The sequence below is a fragment of the Musca autumnalis genome, unplaced genomic scaffold, assembly GCF_047663935.1.
Source record: "Musca autumnalis isolate F117 unplaced genomic scaffold, ASM4766393v1 scaffold_1, whole genome shotgun sequence".
Classification (NCBI taxonomy): domain Eukaryota; kingdom Metazoa; phylum Arthropoda; class Insecta; order Diptera; family Muscidae; genus Musca; species Musca autumnalis.
The window spans coordinates 97,492,557-97,518,678 of record NW_027411644.1 but is presented as its reverse complement, the minus strand read 5'-3'; the positions used below and the strand labels follow the sequence as shown (position 1 = coordinate 97,518,678).

Here is a 26,122-nt window from a genome sequence, read left to right as displayed (position 1 = left end):
AAGTCGTCCGCGCTAGTCGCAGCTATTTGCGATAAGATAAGAAGTAGGAACAAGGTCCTCAAGTCGCTGGCCGGCAAACTTTTTTCTAGAGCAAATTCCTGTTAGGTGCAAAAATTATTCGACCACGGATGCCCCCAAATACTTAAACTAGGTCAAAAAATGTATCAAAAAAATTCTTCAATCTGTTGTTGCCAAAAATATGCCGAAACATCGATTTTTGGTGGAGGAGTTTCGAGATCTCTGAGAACTTCGAATGTCAAATTAAAGTTAGTTCGGTTAAACATTTTAGCTAAATCCTCAAAATACCGACAATTGCAAGATACCGTTCTATAGGGCCTATACCAAAAAAAATGGACCTATGTGGACGATTTTTAGTGGAGAAGTTTCGGGATCACTGAGAATGTTAAATTTCAGCTATTTCAGTAAAAAATTTTAGCTAAAATCCTCAAAATACCAAAAATTGGGGGTACCGGAACGTGGGAGCTATACCAAAACGTGGACCTATATTGGTAATTTTTAGTGGAGACGTTTTTCGGTCATTTGGAACCTCAAATGTAAAATTTCAGCTATTTTGGTCAGAAAATGTAGCTAAGAGCTATACCCAAACATGGATCTTCAAACTTTCACGACGTCGAAGATAATAACTTTTCATTTAGCTGTGTTTTTGAGATGGACGTTTTCGAGGCTTTGCGGCCTATTAAATCGCAGGCTAGGGCGTAGATGGTATACCCGTCAAGTTTTTAAAACTCATCTTTCCTTATATCTCAAGGTATTTGAATTTGTTTTCAATGTTATTGAAAGTGGTGAATTCAGTCTTTTCACAAGCGTGGAAAGTAGCTAGGGTCGTTCCCATTCCCAAGGTAAAATAAGTTCATACAATCGATAACATGAGACCAATAAGCATTTTGCCAGCGCTCTCAAAAGTTGCTGAGCACCTTATTTTAAGTCAAATTCAAGCATTTGTTGATGACAGAAAATGTATCCACAACTATCAATATGGCTTCAGACGTGGACTTAGCACTACTTCACTTTTAGTAGATCTTACCGACTCAATTTGATAGAGGTGACAGTGGTGTTTTAATTGCCCTAGATCTATCTAAAGCTTTTGAGCGTGTAGATTACACAATACTACTTGATAAACTTAAATCTAGGTTTTTGTTTGATTCGACATCGTGTAAGTTAATCCACTCATTCTTGTCAGGGCGTTCCCAGTATGTTACGTACAATGGAAGTACTTCCAACAGGCGTAATATTTACAGTGGTGTGCCCCAAGGGTCCATTTTGGGACCCTTCTTTTTATTTTATATATTAATGACATTGGTAGTTGTGTTCTGGGCAATGCCTGTCGTCCTTTTTGTATGCAGATGACATACATTTATTTTTTAATGGGAAATCTGTTGCTCAATTGGAAGATAACGTCAATATTAACTTATGCGCCATTTCAAATTGGCTGCGAAACAACAAATTAATTGTAAATGCTTCTAAGACTAAAGCCATGCTATTCGGTCCAATATGGCGTATGGATGGTAGTATGAATATACAGATTGATGGCTCAACGGTTGGTTTCGTTGACAGATTATAATGTTTAGGAGTTGTTATAGACTGGATTTTTCTGCCCATATTGATGGCTTATACCCTAGGGTAATAAGTATACTTCCAAGGTTGTATTCTACAGAACTGTTTTTGCCATTTAGTATTAAGAGAAACTTAGCTTATGCCATGTTAATGTCTATTATATCTTATGGCATAGAAGTCATTTCTGGTACAACGGAGGAGAATATTGATAAACTAGAAAGACTTTTCAATATGATAATTAGATTTGTCTACAGTTTGCCTATTTCTCAACATGTTTCTGCTCATGCCAGTAACTTTCTTGGAGTTCCCTTTAAAATATATGTTAAAGAACGTGTTTTATCATTTCTTTACAAATCTGTGCTTTTGGACCTACCTGGTGTTCTACGAGAAATACTGTGTTTTTTCAGATCTGCTAGGAATACACAATTACGTTATCCACGTTTTTCTTCATCCGTTTACGAACGATCATTTATCGTTCGCTCTGCGCGTTTGTGGAACGAACTTCCCACTGAGCTACGTCAATTTTCTTTTTCCCGAAGAGTATTTCGTAACAAGTTGAAAGCGTTGCTCAGAACAGCTGAACCTGTAGGTTCGACAGACATACATATATGTATGTTAATGACGTTTTTTAGCAGCGTCGGCTGATGTTGCTGAGTAGATTCTGTTTGCTCTGGCATTGATTTGATAATTTTTGAACCATCAGCAATAGATGTAATTTGTATATCACCAATATTTTTGAAAATTTAACATAGCTGAAGCCAAGGTTTACCCTTTCAGAACACGCGACTTGTGATTGTATATTATACAAATTTAATATATTTGGATAAAACAAGTAAAAAAGTACCAGTCGGCTTTGCCGACAGAGATATACCCTCAGCCTGTGCAAATTGAAACACTTTTTTCACAAAAAATTATGTATTTAGGGGGTTTCAAAATTTTGGTCGTATGAACCGACAAAAATGTTGATTAAGATTGAAGTTCAAAAATTTTGCGGAAAAGGTACTTAAAGGAATGGGCCGACATAGACCATGGGGGTTAGGCCGAGACGATTTGTATGGAAGGAAAAAAGTGATAGTGGGCGCCTGGAGTTTCTGATTCTTGGGATTGTACTGAGCAAAAAAGTCCACTAGACCATATGTCTACGGTGAAAATCGAGCCCCCGGATTTTGACTTGAACATTTTTTCAAGGATATTTTGGCCACACCATATCTCAGAAACTTGACCTATCCTGAAAATTTCCTTTTGCGTTCTTAGTGCACTCACCAAGGGCTTTCATCTTCAAAAGGAAATTTCCACCCACTGACTTTGAGTCAAATTTTGTAGCACAGTGTTATTTATCGATATTTTCCGAAAAATTTGCACTTTCTCGGGGCCATAACTGCCTGAAGGAGCGTTCCAATGCTTTTGCGATGTACTAGAGAGTTCTTAATTATTGTCTTGGCTACAAAAAAAACTTCAAGTCAAAATCCGGGGGCTCGATTTTCTTTTTTGCTCAGTACAATACCAATAATCAGAAAATCCAGGCGCCCATGGTGGTGTTCAAATCGCCCCACCCTAATGGGGGTGCCATAGGGGGTTTTTACACCCTTCGGGCTGTTTTCTCAAGAAGTATGGACTTACCCCTGAAATAACTTTTACCATCGTAATTGAGGTAGCGAATGAAAGTTGCTTCAACAAAAATCAAAGTGATTCAATAGCAGGTCTTAAAGTGAACTTATCCAAAATTTTGTGTGGGAGGTAGGGGATGGAGTGGACAAATATAGTCCATATTCGAACCTGATATATATCTGGTAGATATTATGAGAATGTGTAAAGTATGGACCAAATCGGTCACTCCCATCAAGAGTTATCGTGCGCAAAATTTTTCCGAATATTTTTGAACTTTTGTGGGGTAGGTACCTGAAGGAGTGGACCGATATGGCTTATCTACGAACTTAAACTAAGTTTGGAAACAACATTACGAAGGCCAAATTTTGACCGGAATCGGCATATCCATTCGAGAATTATCTTGCGCTTCCACCGATAAACATGATGTCATAGGGTTTGTTTTTCAACTTTCAGGCTATTTTTTCAGGAAGTATGGACTTGCCCCTGAGGAAACTTGTACCTTCTTATAGGGGGCAGTGAATACAAGATGTTACAACAAAAACCAAGGCGATTCGAGAGCAGGTCCTAAAATGAACTTTTCCGAAATTTTATGTGGGAGGTACTCGAAGGAGTTTACCGATTGAGTCCATATTGGAACCTCATCTAAGTCTGGTAGAAATTTCATAATGTGCAAAGTATGGACCAAATCGGTTACTCCCTTCAAGAGTTACCGTACGCACAAATTTTCGGAACATTTTCGAACTTTTGTGGGGGAGGTACCGGAAGGAGTGGACCGATATAATCCATCTTTGAACTTGAACTAAGTTTGGACAAAATATTACGAAAGCCAAATTTTGGACCGAATCGGCGGATCCGTTCGAAAGTTATCTTGCGCTCCAACCACTACACACGGTGTCATAGGGTTTTTGGTAACTTTCAGGCTATTTTCTCAGGAAGTATGGACTTGCCCCTAATGAAACTTACAGCGTCGTATAGAGGACAGCGAATACAACTTGCGTAAATAAAAATCAATGCGATTCGAGACCAGGTCCTAAACTGAACTTTTCCGAAATTTTGTGTGGGAGGTACCCGAAGGAGTGGACCGATTGAGTCCATGTTGGAACCTCATCTTAGTTTGGTAGAAATTACACGATGTGTAAAGTATGGACCAAATCGGTTATTCCCTACAAGAGTTATCGTGCGCACAAGTTTTGTGACAATTTTTGAACATTTGTGGGGGAGGTACCTGAAGGAGTTGACCTATATGGCCCATCTTCGAACTTAAATCGAATCTGGACAAAATATTTCGATACCCAAAATTTGAACCGAATCGATTGATCCGTTCGAGAGTTATCGTGCGCACCAGCCAGACAGACAGACGGACAGACAGACAGACAGACAGACGGACGGACATTGCTAGATCTACTCAAAATTGTCTGAAACGGATATCGTACAAACATACTTGGGGTCTAAAACCACTATTTCGATGAGGCACATTTTTGGTCGTATCAAAGTGTAAATACCCTCTTTAGCCTAAAGGCTGAGGGTATAATGAAATGTTTTTGTACGTGGCAAAAAATATTGGCCTTAAAAGATAATTTGCGTGGAAGCTGTGGCTATATTTATGTTAAAAAATGGGTTGAAGCCAACATGTCTTTTTATACCCTCAGCCTTTAGTCTAAGGAGGGTATATACACTTTGATACGATGAAAATGTGCCTCATCGAAATAATGGTTTTAGACCCCAAGTATGTTTGGACGAAATGTGTTTCAGACAATTTGGAGTCGATCTAGCTATGTCCGTCCGTCTGTCTGTCTGTCCTGCAGGCTGGAGCGCACGATAACTCTCGAACGGATGAACCGATTCGGTTCAAATTTTGGCTTTCGTAATATTTTGACCAAACTTAGTTTAAGTTCGAAGATGAGCTACATCGGTCCACTCCTTCCGGTACCTCCCCCACAAAAGTTCGAAAATGTTCGGAAAGTTTGTGCGCACGATAACTCTTGAAGGGAGTGACCGATTTGGTCCATACTTTGTATAGTGTAAACTTTCTACCAGAGTAATATGATGTTCCAATATGGTCTCAATAGGTCCACTCCTTGGGGTACCTCCCACACAAAATTTCGGAAAAAAATCAGTTTAGAGCCATCTCTCGAATCGCTTTGATTTTTGTTTTACCAAGTTGTATTCACTGCCCTCCATACGACGGTACAAGTTTCATCAGGGGCAAGTCCATACTTCCTGAGAAAATAGCATGAAAGTTGCAAAAAACCCCTATGACACCGTGTAAGGTGGTTGGAGCGCAAGATAACTCTCGAACGGATCTGCTGATTCGGTCCAAAATATGGTCTTAGTAATATTTTGTCCAAACATAGTTTAAGTTTGAAGATAAGCCATATCGGTCCACTCCTTAAGGTACCTCCCCCACAAAAGTTCAAAAATGTTCGGAAAAATTGTTCGTACGGTAACTCTTGAAGGGAGTGGCCGAATTGGTCTATACTTTACACATCCTAATATATCTACCAGATATAGATCAGGTTCAAATATGGACTATATTTTTCAACTCCATCCGGTACCTCCCACACAAAATTTCGGATAAGTTCACTTTAAGACCTGATATCGAATCATTTTGATTTTTGTTGAAGCAACTTGCATTTGCTGCCTCATTTACTTATTCAGCAAACAGACCGAAGAGTGTAAAAACCCCCTATAGCACCATATGTTGCGGCTGGAGATCCACTTCCATAACGGTCAATGTCGATCCATTCCTTTTAGTATCTCCTCTGCAAAACTTTTGATCTTTAATCCTAATCAACATTATTGTCTGTTCAAACGCCCAAAATTTTTAAAAATACGTACGTATTTTGGGAAAAAATTGTTTCAATATACACAGGCTGAGGGTATATCTCTGTCGGCAAAGCCGACTGATACTTTTTTACTTGTTTTGTTTTCTCTCGATTTGTGAGTAAACCACACTTCTCTCGATTTTCATGTCAAAGTAAAAGTAGAAGGAAACTAAATATGGATCGTCTCACTAATGTATTACTTTTCAAAATTTGAACTGATTCTACCATTAAATGATGCTGACATTTTGAAGCCAGATTTAAAGTGTTTTTTGAAATTTCCTTCTAATATCATTCCGCAAACAGGTTTTTCAAAAAATCATATATAGGATTGTAGTACTTGCGATTCTGAGTTATTTGATAAGTATATTGTGAATGTAGTCTGCACAGCTTCATAGAAATCTGCATCCAAATGGGGAAATTTTGTGCGAACATTTTTCTAAAAATCATATTTTTCGGGTCTAATATTTGCAATTGTCTCTAGAATACCTCGTACTCCATTGCACATTTTAGTTTTTACGTTCCGGATCTAATAAATCATTTCTCGTGAAAATCCATCTACTAAAACGCGAGTTACGAGAAATTCCAAAGTAGAAAAATCAACTAGAATTGTTTTTGAAAATATCGCGTATTTTATCGCATTTTCTGCGGATCGTTTCCACTGTAATGAAAAAACTAGTGCAGCATCTTCGTTTTAGCGGAAACAGAGATTTGAAAACTTCACTGATATGGAAGCTACATTCATTTTATCCCAAAAAATAGTGTGTGATGCTACATCCGCGGTTCTTGATTGATCGCCTTCAAATAGATATATATCGATGTAGATTTTCATGGTGGACACTTAAATCGGATGCGGACAAAAATTGTATGCACTTTGCGCAAATTAGCGGTATTTTATAGTTTTTTTAATGCTATGATGCAGCCGATGCTACATGTTAGAGTCCAACTTATATTTCGAAAAATATATACAACTTAATAGATATGGTATTGCTGTACATGAAAATCACATGCGGACAAAGTGATTTTGATAATTACGCGATTTACACGTATTTTAAAATGCATAAAAATTAAAATGGGTTATTTGACCTATATTTCCATTTCACAAGCGTCGAGATATATCCTCATCAACCCAATTACCTTCCCTAATGGGAAAGCTTTAATACGAATGTCAATAAAGCAAAATCCGTATATTTTATTGGGAGATTTAAGCAAAATGAAGGAGGTATTCCTATAGATTTTTACAATATTTTCTACTACATAATACATGTGATAAAATATTTTTCAAACAAAAAATTATTTTTTTGACCAAAATATGTGCTTATTTTGGCTGTAACATCGAAACTATAACACCAATCTCATTTGATTCGCCGTGAAGTTCTGATCCACTACAAATTTTTATGTAATTTTATGACCACTAAATGGACCTTAATTTTGAAAAAAGTTGACTTATATTCAATAATTTATGAATTTTATGTACACTCCGCGAGTTCTGTGTAACATTTTGCAGGTATTATGCAATCTACTCGCTGATGTCACTTCGAGAGAACTTTTTTGTAACAATTGTGCTCATTAAAATAATTAACGTTTTTATAATATTTTCTTTCTTAGAAAGCGAAATAAATGCGCCATAACTTTTGTCCGCAACAACCAAAAATTGGCTCGAGACCAGATTCGTACTGGGAATTTTTTTCTTAACCTACATATCAAAAATCGTTGATGTAGCGCGAAAAAAATTTATCCTTTTTTTCTGAAATGGAATATGAAATAATTGACAATATTCGTGATATGTATTTATTTATTTATGGCCTATACTATATTTTGTTTTTGCTTAAAAATTGTTAATTACTTAATTTTTTAATTACTTAATAATAGTTTTAAGATTTTTTGTTATGCAGAATATGATTTTGTAGTAGTTATGCGCATTGCGATGTTTATTGGCTTACAAGCTTTAATCGCAATAAATGAATAAATAAATAAATAAAAAATATACCCTCCATAAAGTGATGGAGGGTATAGAAATAGCGTCTTTGAAACATTCGGGTCATTATCGAAATAAATGTGGAAATTATAGCAAAGACTACTAATAACTACTACTGGTGCATGAGGGAGAGTTCCATATCCATGGTTTCCCCTAGCAAACAAACAAATTACAACGTCGTGATAAAAAAAATTAAATTTTAACTTTTGTGAGGGAAGTGCAAAGTTTCGATCAAATCCGATCGAGCAATTAGTCATTATAGTTGGTGCCGTCAGGGTTTCTTCAGCTTTTGTGCCTTATGGACTTGCCCCGGAATTCGGACCATTTCCTTTTAGCAGCCAAGGTATGCTTTCGTCTTAAAGTTGCGGCCAAAGTGCGATCAAACGCAGGACTCCACCTTGATGTCGAGAAGCTTCAACCGCCATAGATAGCACAAGCCCACTCCGCTCTATACCTTGTCCCGATATCGTGGAAGCATAGTGGCAAAAAACTGCCGCAGAAATCTATACTTGGGTACCAAAATCCATGGTACGATCAAGAATGTCGTAGAGCTACTGAATAGAAGAATTTTTTAAAGAAAGAGCAGGAACAATCGAGATGTTCAGGAGTCAGACCGAAGTCAAAACAATTAAGAACTTAACGCCGTTAGATTGGGCCGAACTTTTTATACCCTCCACACGAGTTCTCAGTAAAGTTGCCAAAAACACTATATACATAGAATGCAAGGATTCTAAGATATCTTAACTCGAATATTTCGAAAAAACTAGAAATGGGCGGAACTTTCCCCGCCTACTTTGGTTACGTGTCTCATATTTTTAGCTCTATTTTAATAATCTAACCGGGTTTTCCCAACATTTTGAAAAAGAATTGAATTTTATTGCACAGTGTTATTATTATTATATCGCATCTTTTTTAAAACTTAAACCGTCGCACTGTGGACGAAATCCTAATCTAGCGGAGAAAAATGAATAATTCCTAAACTAATTGAGGCAAACGGCTATAATTTGGTACATATGTTACTTATATGTATAGGTATAATTACACTAAGTATGGCGAATATAGCTCACCGTTAAAGCATATTGTCCTCCTAACGATACCTGCGCATATAATGTATTTTGGGTATGTGGGCCACATTTCACTGTTAATTTTGCTATATTTTGGTATTTAGGGTCTTCAGGGGGTATATAACATTAGTTCCAATTATGGCGGTCATAGGTCCACGTTTTGGTCTATCCCTGAGATTTTAGTTATTTTGAAGGTATTCTTCATATTTTCCAACCAAATTGGCTGTACTTTGGTATTTCGGGCTCTAAGAACACACAAAACCTCCATACCAAAAATGTTCGACCTAGATCCACGTTTTGATATAGTGCCCATATATAGGTATCTCCCGATTTCCAGAATTAAGAAGGTTTTAGCAACATTTTCCAACGGAAATGGCTGTAAATTTGGTTTTTGGTTTTTGGTAATGGACAAAACATCTACACACCAAACAATATTCACATAGGTTCACGTTTTGGTATATCCCCCACACAAATGGCCTACTTTAAATTACGTATTTTCATGTAAAAAAGGATTTATAAAATTGTTGATAACTTGAAAAAAGGCAAAAAAGGCAGACGAAATTTTGGGGGTAGATACCTCGAAGTATGTAATTTAATATGAAAAAAGTCCGATAGTGTTTCCGTGTGTTTCCCATAAGTTGCACATTATTCAAAATGCTTTAAGTAGAAACAAACTCATATAAATGTTCAAAGATTTTTTTCAGAATATGTACAACATCAAATAATGCTACAACTAATTTTTTAACAAACACTACTTCCAAACTATCTGAAAAAATTATAATATGGTCATCTTTATTTTCATCTGTCCATATTCTTGTCAACATACAAGTTATCAAAAAAGTCGATTTTATCACTTGCAAAAAAACTCCTAGTAAATGTACCGTTATAACGGCCAGTAACCATTAAATGCAATACTGATTGTTATTTTTAGGTCTACCAGTATGTTTGGAAAAATACTGCATTAATGATTTTTTAATTAGCTCTTGTTCCGTTTTCTGACTTTTTCCCGCTAGATTTGAATTTCGCCCACAGTGCGTCGTCTTCTCCTTGCACAATATCCATCCTAAGAAACCTCATAATTGTTGGGTTCAATGCATGATATGCGGCCATACACATGCATCTCTATGTAAGTTATAACAAACTGTTATTTAATGTGATTTATTATCACTCGTAAAAAATCTCACAAACCGACATTAAATTTCACAACTGAAAGATAATATTTTCTCGACATTTGTTGAAATAGCCTGAAAAAAATATTTCCGCAAAAAAATCGAGCTTAAGTTCATCAGCAGATATAATATAAGCTATCCCTTCCTTATTTCCTTCCCACCAACATCAAAAAGTTCATAAAACTTGATTGATAATCCGGTGACAAAAATAATCGTAAATAATGATTGTTATTTTAAGAGAATATTATATGAGAATATTTATGTTTATCGTTCGGTGTTTGTATTAAATACAACGTCGACCATCCCGCAAACAACAATGCATATATGCGTCGATTGTTTGCAATAGTTTATTTGTTTTTACGACAGCTGAAAATTTAGAAACAAAAAATACAAAACCGCTAAATAAACCTGGCGAACAAAAAAAAAAAACAAAACCTCATTAAGTTCAAGTTGAATGTCATTCTAATTGAAAAGAATTATGATAGGCTGCAATCGCTGTGTGTTGTGCTGCGGATACCCTCTCTTTTGTATCTCGATGATCTGTGTAACAGATCTGTTGCGGTTGTATCTTTTTCTGACGCTTTTTTATGGCGTCATTTACATTTACAATCAACAATAAAGCTACGCTGATAACGATATGAAGTGCATTTACACTTTGTTTTTTATCAAATTTAAAATGGGTACTTTTCATAATTATGTGACCGACCAACTGGCGAACGAACGGCTAATGCGACCGAGTGGAAGGAAGAGTATGTAGATATAATGAGGAAATGTTTTATGGAAATCAGTTGCATAATTTAAACAATTCAAACAAGAAAACACCACAAAACGCACAGATACTAGATTTTCTGTGTGTCGTTCTAGCAAGAAAAAAGTGTAAGTAATTTAAATGTTTGATTTGTTTAAATATGTGTTAAATAGTGTTTTTATGAGTAATTAAAAACAGAAAGAGGGACTAAGACATTTAAATTTATTTGACCTCTAAAATAATTTTATAGCTACAGAAGATTTTTTGATCATAAAATTTCAATATCAAGATATTACTTTTTGTTGTCGTTTAAAAAGTATAAAAAGCAAGTAAGAAAATGCAATGATTAAAGAAAGACAATTTCTTACTATACACAACGGCTCATATATCAAGTGTGAATGTCAAAGTGAAGTTAGAAAATTTTACCATATAGCGAAACATCAAACGGATGGCTTCAAGAATCTTCCATATTGTAGTTATATAGGATTGTGGTAGTTGTACATACATATTATGAAACAACTAACTGATAAGGTGCTTGCAGCAGGAGAAACAGTGCGCCAAAATTAAGACAAGAGAGTATAATAGTTGTTCCACAAACATAATTATAATTGTTCCACAAACATCCCATACAGGCATAGATGAACAAGATGAGTACTCCCCTTTACGTTTTCGTACGATTCACCATACAAATTCTCTCTTCGTGTTCATCATTGCATACAGGACAAGGGAGACTTCTCTCATATAAATGAGTGCACCCCAATTCATATTAGCTCATTGATTAGGGACCTACTACCTACACCACTTTTAGATAAGTTTTACATGGCTGAGATACTCGGGAAATGTCGCCAACATTACTGAGGAGTATTTTGCCACCGTTTTTGAAATTTTTGATGTTGCCTGGCCGGGGAATCGGTATAAGAACCAAGTAAAGTTCAAAACTCTACTGGAGAGATTAAGAGGTGGATAATATCACAAAACAGCATATACAAAATTTGCGTTTGCAATTTTTTTTTCTTATTTGACGTAGGGGATGAAAGTTGCCAAGCAACGGCCCTGACCGTCTTAACATGTCGAAACTCTATTTAGTTCCCACTTTCATCTCAAGTCACCTGGGGAGCTGGCTTTAACACCCATTAAAGGTCATGAGCTAACATGTGCCGCGCGCGTTCACCCATAAGAACGGTAAAAATTTGAGCTGGGCATTGGGCTAGTAAACCCATTCATCAAAAAAGAAAAATAATATGAAACAAGTAAGAACGGTTTTAAGTTCGACCGGGCAGAACTTGTTATACCCTCCACCTTGTTATACCCTTCATAGCTAATATGAATCGGGGTGCACTCATTGATATGAGATAAGTCTCCCCTGTCCCGCCTGGGATGTTTGTGAAACAATTACATATTACAGTTGTTCCACCACTTCTTAAAAAAAATTGTCAACATAGGTCCATGTTTTGTTATAGCCTTCATATAACGGTATCTCCCGATTTTCGGTATTTTGAGGATTTTATGTACCCTTTTTTACCGATCTAAATGTAATTTGACAGTTGAGGTTCTAAGTGGTGACGAAACTTCTTCAGCAAAAATCGTCAACATAGGTCCATGGGGGTGTAGCCCCCATATAACGGTACTTTCTGATTTTCGGTATTTTGCGGATTTTATCTACCATTTTTAACCGATCTAGATATAATTTGACAGTTGAGGTTCTCAGTGGTACCGAATGGGAATGCCTCCATATAATGGTACCTCCCGATTTTCGGAATTTTGAGGATTTTAGCTTTAATTTTAAACCGAACCAGCTGTAATTTGACACTTGAGATTTTCAGTGGTCACGCAACTTCTCCACCAAAAGTCAACAGAGGTCCATGGTTTGGTATATCCCCCATATAACTATACTCCCGATTTTTGGTATTTTGAGGATTTTAGGTACAATTTTTAACCGAACTAGCTGTAATCTGACACTTGAGGTTTTGAGCTGTCACGAAATTTCTCCACCAATAATCGTCCATGTAAAGGTGCCAACAGATTGAAGACATTTTTAGATACATTTTTTGACCAAATTTAGGCGTTTGGGGTATCCATGTCCAAAAATTCGTGCACCTAACAGGAATCTAATTATTCCATTTTAGTTCAAAACATTTTATGGTGGAGGGTTAGGTTAGGCTCGGCCGAACTTAACGACTTTGTACTTGTTTTGTTTTTTTAAGTTGATCCCAGGTTAAAACATCTGGTTTCCAGTTTTACCGTTTTGTCACGTAGAACGCTGAAAAACATGGGTTTGGACGTCGGGTTAGTAACACATCCTTAAAAAAAACATCTTACTATGAAAAAACAAAGGACAAGAAAAACAAAGCTCTCTAAAGTTGACGATCCCCACAAACGTTTTAAGGACCATGACCTGCGAATCTGCACATGGAATGTTCGCACTCTTTGAACACTGGCTTGAAAAGTACAAGGCCGATATCACCGCCATACAGGAAACACGATGGATTGGGAAAGGCGTCACAACACCTAAAGGTAACGCACTGTATTATATCAGCCATGACACAAAGCATTAGTTTAGTTGCGGATTTGTAGTTGGTCGGAGATTAACACATATGTTCTCTAGTTTCTCCCAGTGAATGAAAGACTTGCTACAATTTGGATAAAAGCAAAACTCTTCAACATCACCTTTATTTGCGCTCATGCTCCCACTGAAGACAAGGACAAACAGGTAATGGGTTTTTATATAACCTTTTGGTAGCCGTAACTACTTAAAAAACCCCCTACTAACCCTTTATTTTAACAAGGACGTGTCGCTCGGAATAAATAGTTATTCTACGACCACTAGAATAACTAGTTATTCTATGGCCACTAGAAGTTGAAAAATAAGCTAAAAACCTATGTTCTGTTTTTAGAACATTTGAGTTGGTATTTATTGTCAATTTCAACACACATCATATTTTTATTATATTTTACTAGCTGAACCCGGTGCGCTTCGCTACCCCGACCAACATAAAATATAATGGAATGCTATACTTATATTGAAATTATTCTTTAAAATACTGTAATGCATAAGTATAGCATGAAGGCTTTCTCTACTCATTCAGTGCAGTGTATGGAGCTTATGTTATGATATTTTTGTATGGTGCAGGTAGTAAGACTTCTGTGGGTGACATGTGCAAATGTCATATCGTCACAATTAGGAATAACGTTAAGATTGAGAACGTTTTTCCAAGGGCATATATCAAGCTGTTGTGACACCTTAAATTACTATTAGGGCAACTCCCACTTGCATTGACAATTTTTATCCAATAATAAACATAATGAGGAGAAGGACATGTCTTAAGTAAATATAGGTAACTGTTTCCCCTTCGCCCATCCCACCTAAGAAGTCTCTCAGATATATAATATTTAATAATTTTAGCCTTGATTTTTTCCAACTAAAAGTACACGCATACTAACTAATAACTTTGTTCCTTTACTTTTTTAATGTTAAACGAGAAAAGTGTCAAAATTGCTCTCTCATGAACATTTTTACCAGAAAAGTAAAGGAACGAAAAAATGGTAGATCTGGTAGCAATGTCAAAAACAAACATAAAAAATCAATTTTCTTATTTTATTTCACAGTTTTTAATTTTGTTTTGTCAGTGTTTGACTTTTTCTTCAGTTTTTCGTTCATTTTTTTCTTCATTGTGAAATAATCGTCAAACGAAAGTCGAAAAATCAGTTCTACCATTTTTTACCTGCACAAATTTGTCTGGTAGCCTGTGGTAGAATAGAAAGGCATATGTGTCTCTCTCTCTCCTCCCTCACTCTCTTAAAAATTGCTGCCAGTTTTACCACTTTTTGGGGTTAAGGAACGCTTTGCAGATTAAAAATGGTAACCTCAGGTAAGTAAAGGAACACAGCTAATGATGACTTCTCTCAAAACCACTAATACTCGTTGACAATTTGTATCTTTTTAATTTCCTTTAAATAATTTCAATGCAAAATAAATTGATTGTCGTAAATAAAACATTTTTAAACTTTCAAATATTGATAAAACAAAAACATAAAATGTCACAATTTGTGCATATTAGGAAAAGTCAGAATTTTTTAATATTCCATTAGAGAAAAATTAAAAAAAATTGTTTGACGCTACAAGAACGATTTTTGGTACATGGATTCAGAAAAAGTTCCCATTCTCAAATCTGTTCGAGATACTAAAAGTTATGGCGGTTACAATTCTGATTATTAGAAAAATCGTATAAAAACGGCTTCCTACATACTATATGTTTACTGAGGTCCCATAACTTTAGTGAAAAAGTTGTAAATTTTCGCGGAAATTAGGAAATAATTCAAAATTTTTGTAAGAGAAAATATTTATTAAAATTTATTGTGTGAGTTAGTTGAAGAAAATGCAGTAAAAATAGGTCGGAGTTATTATTCTATTTTAGTAAAATTTCACGCAAAAAATCAATTTTTTTATTACATTCACTTCTCGAATACACGCTTACATCTAACGGAAGATCAATTTCAAATAGATTTTTTGTTCCTTTAAATGGGGTATAATCTTGAAATAAAACTCTATCGGGTAATGTTCATTTTGAAATGCGTGTGAATCTCGAAATACTCAAAATAGCTTGATGCGCATGTGGTTTACCAATACACCGAATTCTTTTTTTTAATTTGTACACATTTGCCAGGATTTACTTTGGCCGCTAAGATGTAGCAACGCCTGCAGCGTAGTGTGCAAGAAACGGTATAACGCTTATAATTTGCACAAAGTGCAAACCCTTTTTATGCGCATCCGATGTCACTATCATCCAAGAAAAAATACATCGATCTAAACCTATTTCGATAAAATCGATCAAGAACTGCGGATGTAGCATCATACACTATTTTTGGGATAAATCGGATACAGCTCCCATGCCACTAAATTTTTTAAACCGCTATTTTCGCAAAAACGCGTGTGATGTGTCAGTTACTTCTTCAAAATGCCCGCTACTTCGTATGCGGAAAAGAAATAATATACAAATGAACAATATTTATTTATATAAAAATACAACAATTTATTTTAATGGTGGATACTGAAAAATTTGACGTACCTATAGCTATTTCAATCAATATTAAATGTTATTTAAATACAGTCTGTACCACTTTAGAAGTTAAAAAAAAATCAGCCCTATCTCACCCTTACGCATCAAAAGCGAGCCACATTTTTTGAGGCATTTAAGTTAAGCGCTTTCTGTCCTCAGAAAATTCTTGTAAACAAATAAAACCAAGACCAATTTTGGTACTTTTTGTAACCTTATAGCGAGTATTTCCCGCATACCAAATTTCAATGTATAAGCATCTCAAAAAAATATCTCAACCTGACATTAATAACAAATAATAACAGTAATCTTAATTCCAAATCTCATGATTTCAGTTGTACTTAGAACCATTTAGTACTCTTCGTACCCATAAGTACGATTTTCCAAAACTACTTCAATCCTTTTCTTTAACAGTAATCTAAATTCTAATTTTTAGCATTAAAGCTCTATCCTTTCGCCCTAAACCAAATTATACCAAATTAAGTACTTTCCGTATCCATAAGTATGAATTTTAAAAACTACCTCAATCCTTCACTCCAAAAGTAATATTATCAGGCCAACAGTAATAGTTATTTCAAATTTTAAGATTCCAGCGCTATCCGTTGACCCAAATCCAAATTGTACCAAATTTTTGTACCCATAACTACGAATTTCCATAACTTCCTCAATCCCATAGTCCAATCGTAATCTTAATTGCAAATTTCAGAATTCCAGCTCTATCCGTTCACTAAGATCCAAATTCTACCAAATTTAGTATTTTCCGCATCCATAAATACAAATTACCAAAACTACCTCAATCCTTTACACATAAGTGCGAATTTTCAAAACTTCGTCAGTGCTACACTTCAACCCTAATCTTAATTCCAAATTTCAGGATTGCAGCTCTATCCGTTCAACCAAGCTTAAATTGTACCAAATTTAGTACCATTTAGTACGCTTTGTACCCATTAGTACAAATATCCAAAATGTCCGAAATCCTACACTCCCACAGTAATTCTTAATTCCAAATTTAACAATGCGAGCTCTATCCGTTCACTAATATCCTAATTATACTAAATGTAGTAGCATTTAGTACTTTTCGTACCCATAAGTACGAATTTCCAAAACTACCCTACTCCCCTATAGCAATTTTAATTCCAAATTTCAGGATTCCAGCTATATCCGTTCACCCAAAATCCAAATTGTACCAAATATAGTACCATTTAGTACTTTTCGTACACGTAAGTACGAATTTCCAAAACTACCTCAATCCTGTACTCCAACATTAATCTTAGTTTCATATTTCAGGTTTCTAGTTCTATCAGTTCACCAAAATCCAATTTGTACCAAATTTAGTACCATTTAGTACGCTTTGTATCCATTAGTACGAATGTCCAAAATATCCGCAATCCTACACTCCCACAGTAATTTTTAATTCCAAATTTAACGATGCGAGCTCTATCCGTTCACCGAAATTCAAATTGTACCAAATTTAGTACTTTTCGTACCCATAAGTACGAATTTCCAAAACTAACCCCATTCCTACACCCCAATAGCAATCCTAATTCCAAATTTCAATTCCTGCTCTATCCGTTCATCCAAATCCAAATTGTACCAAATTTAGTACCATTTAGAACTTTTCGTACACATAAGTACGAACTTCCAAAACCATTTCATTATACCAACACCACTTCCCAACATCGATTCCCATGTCGTTCATAATATACAATTTATACCAAATTTAGTAACATTTAGTACTTTTCGTACACTTGTAGTTCTAACTGCCAAAAACCCTACATCTTTCTAATTCTCCATTAGTGACCCCCATTCCAAATTTCAGAATTCTAGCTCTTTCCGTTTGCCAAATACAAAGGGTACCATATTTAGTACCTTTTAGTATTTTTCGTACCCTTCCAGTTCGAATTTCGAAAAACCCAGCCTTATCTCACGCCTACATACCAACAGCAACCTACACTCAAAATTTCAAGCTTCTAGCTTCAGCCGTTTCGTCTGGGCGATGATCTGTCAGTCACTCACTCACTCACTTATCACTAAGCTCTTTTATATATAGATTCCGCTGTCTGCTGGATTTGATCTTGCGAATTTCTGATTTGTAGCCGAACACACTACTAATGTTTGAACGCTTACATGTGCACCACCAACTGTTCTTTGTTTTGTTGAACAAAAAGTTCCCGACCGGCGGTGAGCGTTGAACACACAACCCTCTGATTTGTAGTCGGACACACACGCTCTGTGCCACCGTACTCATAACTTAGTAAGGAGTAACATAAGTAGTTATTTTTGTTTATATTACTTTGTAATGCGTTACATTCTTTTAGCCAATTTTAATGCCAAAATTGGAAAGGAGAATATCTTTGGCCCAACAGTCGGGAAATTCAGTCTCCACAATAAAACATCTGCCGATGGAATGAACCTGTTAGTTACCAACACCAGATTTAAGGAATATGGAAAAGTGCAAAAGAGAGTTGTACAGGAGCCAGAATGATGACTGATGATGCCTTTGGTATAGACACAACCTCCTGTAGAGACCAGCAAAGTAATTAAGTAACAGACACAGAATGTGCTGGATATGGAAATACCATTTTTCCAAACTGTTGGTATCCAAAACTAGCGAAGACGACGAAGATATCATAGATCCAATCCCCCGATGACGAACTCACCAAAAAGGCGTATAAATACACCCAGAACTAGAAGTCCAAGGCTTGGATGGGGTAAAAGGTGGACTTATCAAAAATGTTTGTAGAATTCGTTCGTCTTAGCCACAACAGTGAACTTGTACGTTTTTCATCGTTTGGAAAATAATGCTGGCCTGTAGAGAGATTTCATGTAAATTCGCCTTTGGTCTCCATATAAAGATCGACCAGGGGCACGGGTTTTCGTTAACCGATCATCATATTTTTTGTAGCAATCGTTTTTAACCACAGCTATGAACGGGCAAAGTTTTTTCATCGAATGAACAATAAATGCGACCTTTAGAGAAGTATCTGAATACTCGCATCCAAAGAACGCTCGGGTGGCACGGGTTAACGTGTACCGATCGCCATAAAATTTATATAAAAGGGTTTGGATCGAATGGTTTTGCACAGTGTTTATGTATAGATATAGTAGTATAGGGTATCATGTAATCGGCCCCTTCCCTACTATAGCCCTTGCTCACTTGTTGTAATTGGTTATATGTGAATTAAATTTTAGTAACTAAATACACACTAGATCGCAGAATGCCTGGGTTTGTCTCCCAAAACTATTATGTTCAAAGTGCCACCTTTCAGCGGCAAAATTTATTTCATTTTTTTTAGTACTTAATTTTTTTTCAACTATTGTTCATAACAAATGTACAAATTAACGATACGTTATGTAATCAAAATAAAATTTATAAATTTCACCCACCCTTTAACCAATGAAGTGCTGGATCCTTTGAGAGCTTCATAATAAACTCCACCCTGAGAAGGCGTGGCTGATATGCCACGCATGTATTGACGTCTGAAATGATTTGTTAAAATAGCTTCGTCTTCTCTACCAACATATTGTTCCTCAGGGTCTTTTAGGACTTGGACATCCGTTAATTGTTTTTGCATTTTGGTTAATTTCCACGACAGATCACAAATAAAATAAATTTAACCGGCAACAGTTGGCAATCTTTGTCTAAATCGAAGATCCTTTTAACACAAAGGATCCAGAATAAGATATTTGATTAACAAATTCGCGCGTACCCGCAATTCTTTTAGACGAGCGTTGTTTAATGTTACCCCGTTACTTTGAAACTAAATTTTCGAAGCGAAAACTGAATAATAGTTCACATGAATTTGGTGTTAAAATCAGATTTAGGATTATTTACAAAAATATTTAGCAGTTTTCTTTTATTCTTGGCCAAAAACAATCAATTAGCTGTATATACTCGTATATGAGCGGTTACTTCACATAATATGAACATAAATAATTGTTATTATTTGTACAGGTTTTTATTAAATTTTATAATGTTTTATTGTGGTTTTCGATTCTGTTGACAAATTCAATTATATTGAAAATGTGAAAAATTCATTTATTCGTAAAGTAGATGTGTTTGGACGTATGCTTGTTATTTCATGTTAATACATGTGTAAATATATTTACATTCGTATCAAACGCCATTTAATCTACAATTTCACACTTGATCGAACTTGGAGTGAAATTAAAACGAGTACACAATGCGAGATCACGTGAATATACTGAGATTTTTTTAATCATTTTTCCAGAAAAACAAAAACATGATGCTAATATGTCGAGTAACAAAGTTGAAAACAATACGATCTTAAATTTGTGTTGGCACACTCTAGAATGCTAATTGATCGGAAACATCTTCAATAAAAGAAAGTATGTGTGTAGTTAGTTAGTTGTTCTATGCGAAGATCCATTGGTATTCTAAAATAGTACATATTGTTTTTAAATCGTCCACCATAATATTGATGGTATAATTAAATTAGTCATTCCGTTTGTGACACATCAAAATATTCATTGGTATAGGTCCACGCCTTCATATAGCCCCCATAGAGCGGTACCTCCCGATATTCGGTATTTTGAAGGTTTTAGCCTCAATATCCCACCGAAATGGCTGAATTTTGGTATTTAGTCTTAATATAGCCCAAACAGAGCGGTACTTCCCGATATTCGGAATTTTGCAGGTTTTAGCCTCAATATCCCACCGAAATGGCTGAAATTTAGTATTTAGTCTTCATTAGGGGTATAAAACTTTCAACCTGAAATTTGGAGGTATAGGAACACGCCTCCATATAACCCTCATAGAACGGTTCCTTCCGATTGTGAGTATTTTAATGGTTTTAGTCTCATTATCACACCGACATGACTGAAATTTGGTATTTAGTCTACGTTGGGGTTATAAAACTTTCAATCTGACCATCGGTATAGGTCCACGCCTTCCTATAGGCCCATAGAACGGTATCTCCCGATCATCGGTATTTTGAAGGTTGTGGCCTTAATATCCCACCGAATTGGCTGAAATTTCGTATTTAGTCTTGGTTGGGAGTATAGAACTTTCCAACTGAAATTTGGAACGGTAAAAACATCCCTCGCATTCCTATCACTAACGTTTCCAGAGACAGCATGATGACGGATTAATTGGACCATAACTTTTGTGTAAAAATTGTTAAAATTTTATAATGATTATATCGTTACTTCTGCAAGCCACATTCCGCCCACTTGAGTTATATTTCAAAGACGAACTGTTTGTCTTGAAAAACAACTCTTGGTGGTTAGATAACGGAACTACTGTCTAACATATACATATGTAAGTGAGTTTCTTTATTGTTCTGTTTTGATTGTAAATAACTACTTTTACCTTCCATGCTACAAAATGTCGCAATCATGATAGATTTTTTTTAATCATGATAGAGAAATTCCCAGTTTTTAAATCGAGCGAATTGCAATGATCTACGAGGTCCTGAAATTTGTGTGCTACCTTTGGTCTGTCCATTATAAATTGTAATTAAACTCCAGACCGCAATTATGGACCGATCGTCACGAAATTTGGTATGGAGGTTTCACATCAGAATAGATCGCTATTTTAATTGGTGATGATCGTGAAATATTTAGTGGGTGAAATGGACCAAAAACATAATTTTTATCAGATTTTGTAGCTGCTCTGTAGGTCGCAATAATAGTCCGATCGCCTCGAAATTGTAAATAAGGTAAGAGTATATGACAATGAATAAGCTTGCAATTTGAGATCGCGATCAGATAATATTAAGAAATTAAAAGGACCACAACTTTTGTGTGAAAATTGTGAAAATTTTTAATATACAGCTTATATCTGTATTCCTGGAATTCCGGGCAAGTAAGCTATACTTGGAAGAGGAATGCTTGACCTTTCTATTGATGTTGGTGTACATGATATGATAACAGAGTTACAGTCTAATATACCCAGTTATTTGTTTGTAGTGTAATCATAAACACGCTAGAGTTCGCAATTATAGCTCAATAATCACGAAATTTTGCACGAGGTAAGAGTTTAGCTCGAAGAAGAGGCCTATAATTTTGGATGATGGTCTGAAAATACTTAGCGGGTAAAATGGACCATTACTTTTGTATGAAAAATACAAAAAAAAATGGACTATATTTTATTTCCTGCACATATTCCGGCAAAGTAGACTACATATGGAAATAGATCTAGTGATCTTCGTGTCCGTTATATAACGGGCCTACTGCCTAATATATAATGGGTTTTGTGTAAATAACCACATTTGCCCATTCCCAGTTTTTGCATTATTGCAAATTACATGGTGTCCTTACGTTTTAATTGTCCAATTGGATTTTTTACTTACATTGCAGCATGGGTCGCTTTGCCACCTTTTTTCAAAACGATTCCCCAGCCAGGCAAAATCAAATTTTCTACGGTGGTAAAAATATCCTTCAGTAAGGTTTGCAACATTTTCTGAGTATTTCAGCCACGTACAACTTCTATACAAGTGGTGTCTAAGGACACGCCGTTCGGACTCGGGGATAAGCTGTGGGTCCCATATCATTGAGCGAATATGAATCGGGGTACACTCTCTCATTGATATGAGAGAAGTCCCCCTTGTACCTTCTAGGATATTTGTGAAACAATTATTACATTATTTAACCTTGGTGTGATACGGTACCAGAATGCACACAGTTACTTCTTACAATAAATTTATTTGTTCCATAAAGAAATTGTGATATGTGGAAAGCTAATTCCCAGGGGTAAAGGTGTTGGGTATCACATGGTCGGCCCCGTCCGACTATAGCCTATTCTTACTTGTTTTTCCATAGGCAGGTCAAGTTCGAAGATGGGCTATATCGGCCCATATAACGGTACCTCTCGATTTTCGGTATTTTAAGGCCGAACCACCATGTTTCGACACAGCCCTCATATAATGGGAGGATTTTTTGAGGATTTTAGATACTTTTTTTCAAAGAAGTACCTGCAATTTGACGTTTGAGGCTTCAAGTTGTCACCAAACTACTAAACCAAAATGTTTCAACATAAGTCCACTTTGCGGCATAGCCTCAACATAACGGTATCTTCCAATTTTGTGAATTTTGGGGGTTTTAGCTAAATTTTTTTGGACGAACTACCTGTCACAGAACATCTCCACCAAAAAATTTTAACATATGTCTATATTTCGGTAACGGTACCTACCGATTTTCAGTATTTTTGGGTTTTAGCAAAATTTTTTGACAGAACTAACTGTAATTTAACGTTTGAGGTTCCCAGAGGTCACAAATTATCTCCACCAAAAATTATCAGCATTTGACGATGTTTTGGTATAGCCCCCACTTAACGGTACCTGCCGATTTTCTGTATTTGAGGATTTTAGTTACCTTTTTGACAGAAGTACCAACAATTTGACGTTTGAGACTCCCAGTTGTCACAAAACTACTCCACCAAAAAATTTCAACATAGGCACACATTTCGACATAGCACCCGTATAATGGTACCTTTCGATTTTCGGTATTATGAGGGTTTTAGCTACCTTTTTGGCAGAAGTACCTGCAATTTCATGCTTGAGGTTCCCAGTTGTCACAAAACTACTCTACCAAAAATGTTCAACATAGGTCCATGTTTCGGTATAGGCCCATATACAGATACAACCCGATTTTCGGTATTTTGAGTGTTTTAGTTATTTTTCACCGAACTACCTGTAATTTAACATTTGTGGTTCCCAGAACTCATAAAACATCTCCACCGAAAATTGTCTACATTGTCCACGTTTTGGTATAGTTCCATGTAACGGTACCTCCCGATTTTCGTTGTTTTTGGGAATTTTAGCTAATATTTTTAACCGAACTAGCTGAAATTGGCCTTTCTCGGTGTTCACAAAACGTATCCACCAATAACTGCCAACATAGGTTCATGTTTTGGTATTGCTCCCATATAACGGTACCTTTCTGTTATACGTTTTTCGTGAATTTTAACTACTTTTTTACCGAACAACCTGTTATTTGACATTTGAGGTTTCCAATGGCCACAAAACTTCTCCACCAAAAATGTTCAGGAGTTAAGCTACATGTGTTGACCGAACTTTGAGGTTCCCAGTGACATTTGACATTTGAGGTTCCCAGTGTTCGCTTTGATATAACCCCCATAAAAGTTGGCGCCCTATTAAAGAAATTTTTGATACATTTTCTGACCTTGTTCAGTTTTATAGAACTGTTTTTCTGTGTAAATAGAGCCAGGTAGATAAAAAAATAGAAAAGGGTCGATCATAAAATATTGTGTATTTTTATTGCACACGAAGCATTATGCTTGCTGTGTGCATAATGCATAATTAGGTACAGCATGCAATTGTAGATATGCGTCTATTTATTTTAAGCTTAGATTGTAAGGCATAGTTGTAACAAAATAATTGAATAAAGTTGCGTTCCTTTAGTGGCGTCGATGAATAAACATCTACTACGGCGTTTTTCTTTCCGTAGTTTTCTTGGGTGGATTTTGTGATGCGACGAGGAGTCCGTCGCGTCGGACCTTATATAGGCATTTGGGTTTGCGTGGTCACAAAATATCTCTATTTAAAATTGTGTAAAGTGATCCAAAAACATTTTTTTTTTGATTTCCTACCCCCCAAATTTTTTCCATTGATCCAAAAACTTTATATATGGAATTTTATGCCGATCGCTTAAGGTTAACCCGTGCCATCCTAGCGACCTTTGTTTCGATACTAATTTGTAGGGGCCAAAGTTGAATTTTCACGAAAATTCAGTCTGTCCATCATCAAATAAGGAAAATAACACCTAACGTTTCCAGTAATGAAGATGTATGTGTATGTATGTGTTTTATCTCCGGTTTCCGGTTCAATTGGACATGGGATGTACAGTGTTATTATCTGGAGAAATATAGTGAATACAATTATAACGTCATAAAAAAGACTAACACATTTCGTGCCCATATTTCCGGAAATATAACTTACTCTAGCTAAAAAATAACAATGTTCTATTCAAGATCACAACAACTACCCGTTCTTAAAATTGATCCGAGAAGTGACCTTATGGTGAAATAAAGCGCAAAAGTGCACCTAGTGAGTAAGACCCTTATTATCAAATATATCCCGACAATCGTAAAGTCTATCATTTCAATAAACTGCAGTATATTGGCAATAATTGATTATATTCTACAATAATGTAAAATCTTAATATTTTCACTTACCTACAACTCGCTTGCCTTGTAAACGGCTTGCCATTGTGCATTGTTAGGCCATAATAAGTGGTGGGACGATTTGGTATTATCGTTATTGGATATGAATGAGGATTTGAGAGGACACTATCCAATGAATCTGGTTCAGGATCAATAGATACTGATTTAGTAAATTTCTTTGGATCAGCCAGGGGTTCCATCACAGATTTATCTGATTCCGGTGTAGTTTGATTGCCATCATCCGATGTTGAAAGGCTGTTGATGAAATTACATCTCAAACGTGATATCATTTTGATGTTTGTTTTTTAAGGTATTGACTTAAGGTGAAAACAATCTGAAATGAAATGTAAAGAACTTAATGAGATTGTAAACATTTTAAAATTTTCGAATTCACTTGCTGTAATATTTATCAAAGTATTTACATTGAATTTATCTTATTTTCACACATATGTACTCGTATGTGTGTGAATCTTCTGTGAAGTGTTTTGACTTAAAAACGTTGTAGCGTAAATACAAATACCACCGCCTGTAGAGGTGTTGAGTATAACAATTCTTGAGATTTAAATTACGAAATACTTACAAAGATAAGGGAAGGTGTAATTTTAAAACTGAAAAAATGTCACAATATCTGAAGGGGGAAATTAATCAAAATAAAAATATTTTCTACACACTTGAAGGCTGTAGTGTAAAACTAGTAAATACCTGTGTAATAGACGGTATTTCAAAGAAAATTCAAATGGTTAACCAAAAACAAAATATTCAAATATTTTTCACACATTTAACAGAAACTAATAAAATCTCAAACTGAAACAACAACAAATTAATTGCAATTCTTGCTTCTTATAGAAAAGATAATATTTTCACCCAGTTATAAATAATTATAAATTGTTCTAAATGACACCATTATTATTGCGAATCAATATGGGAATTATCTCACGTACAGCCATAGTTGTAGAAGC

General features: G+C 35.6%; 1 protein-coding gene across 4 annotated transcripts in view; it reads right to left on the bottom strand.

The window, feature by feature from the left end:
• Positions 1-26,122, bottom strand: part of Irk2 (Inwardly rectifying potassium channel 2) — a 61,303-nt gene that overhangs the window by 21,236 nt on the left and 13,945 nt on the right. For 2 of the 4 annotated variants that reach the window (XM_073986236.1, XM_073986227.1), the window contains exon 2: positions 25,176-25,497. In XM_073986236.1, the coding sequence (XP_073842337.1) occupies positions 25,176-25,453 (278 nt within the window). In that variant the 5' untranslated portion in view covers positions 25,454-25,497. Of the gene's footprint in view, positions 1-19,405; positions 19,790-25,175; positions 25,498-26,122 lie in introns of those variants that run through there. The other 2 variants (XM_073986243.1, XM_073986254.1) reach the window with 1 other exon arrangement.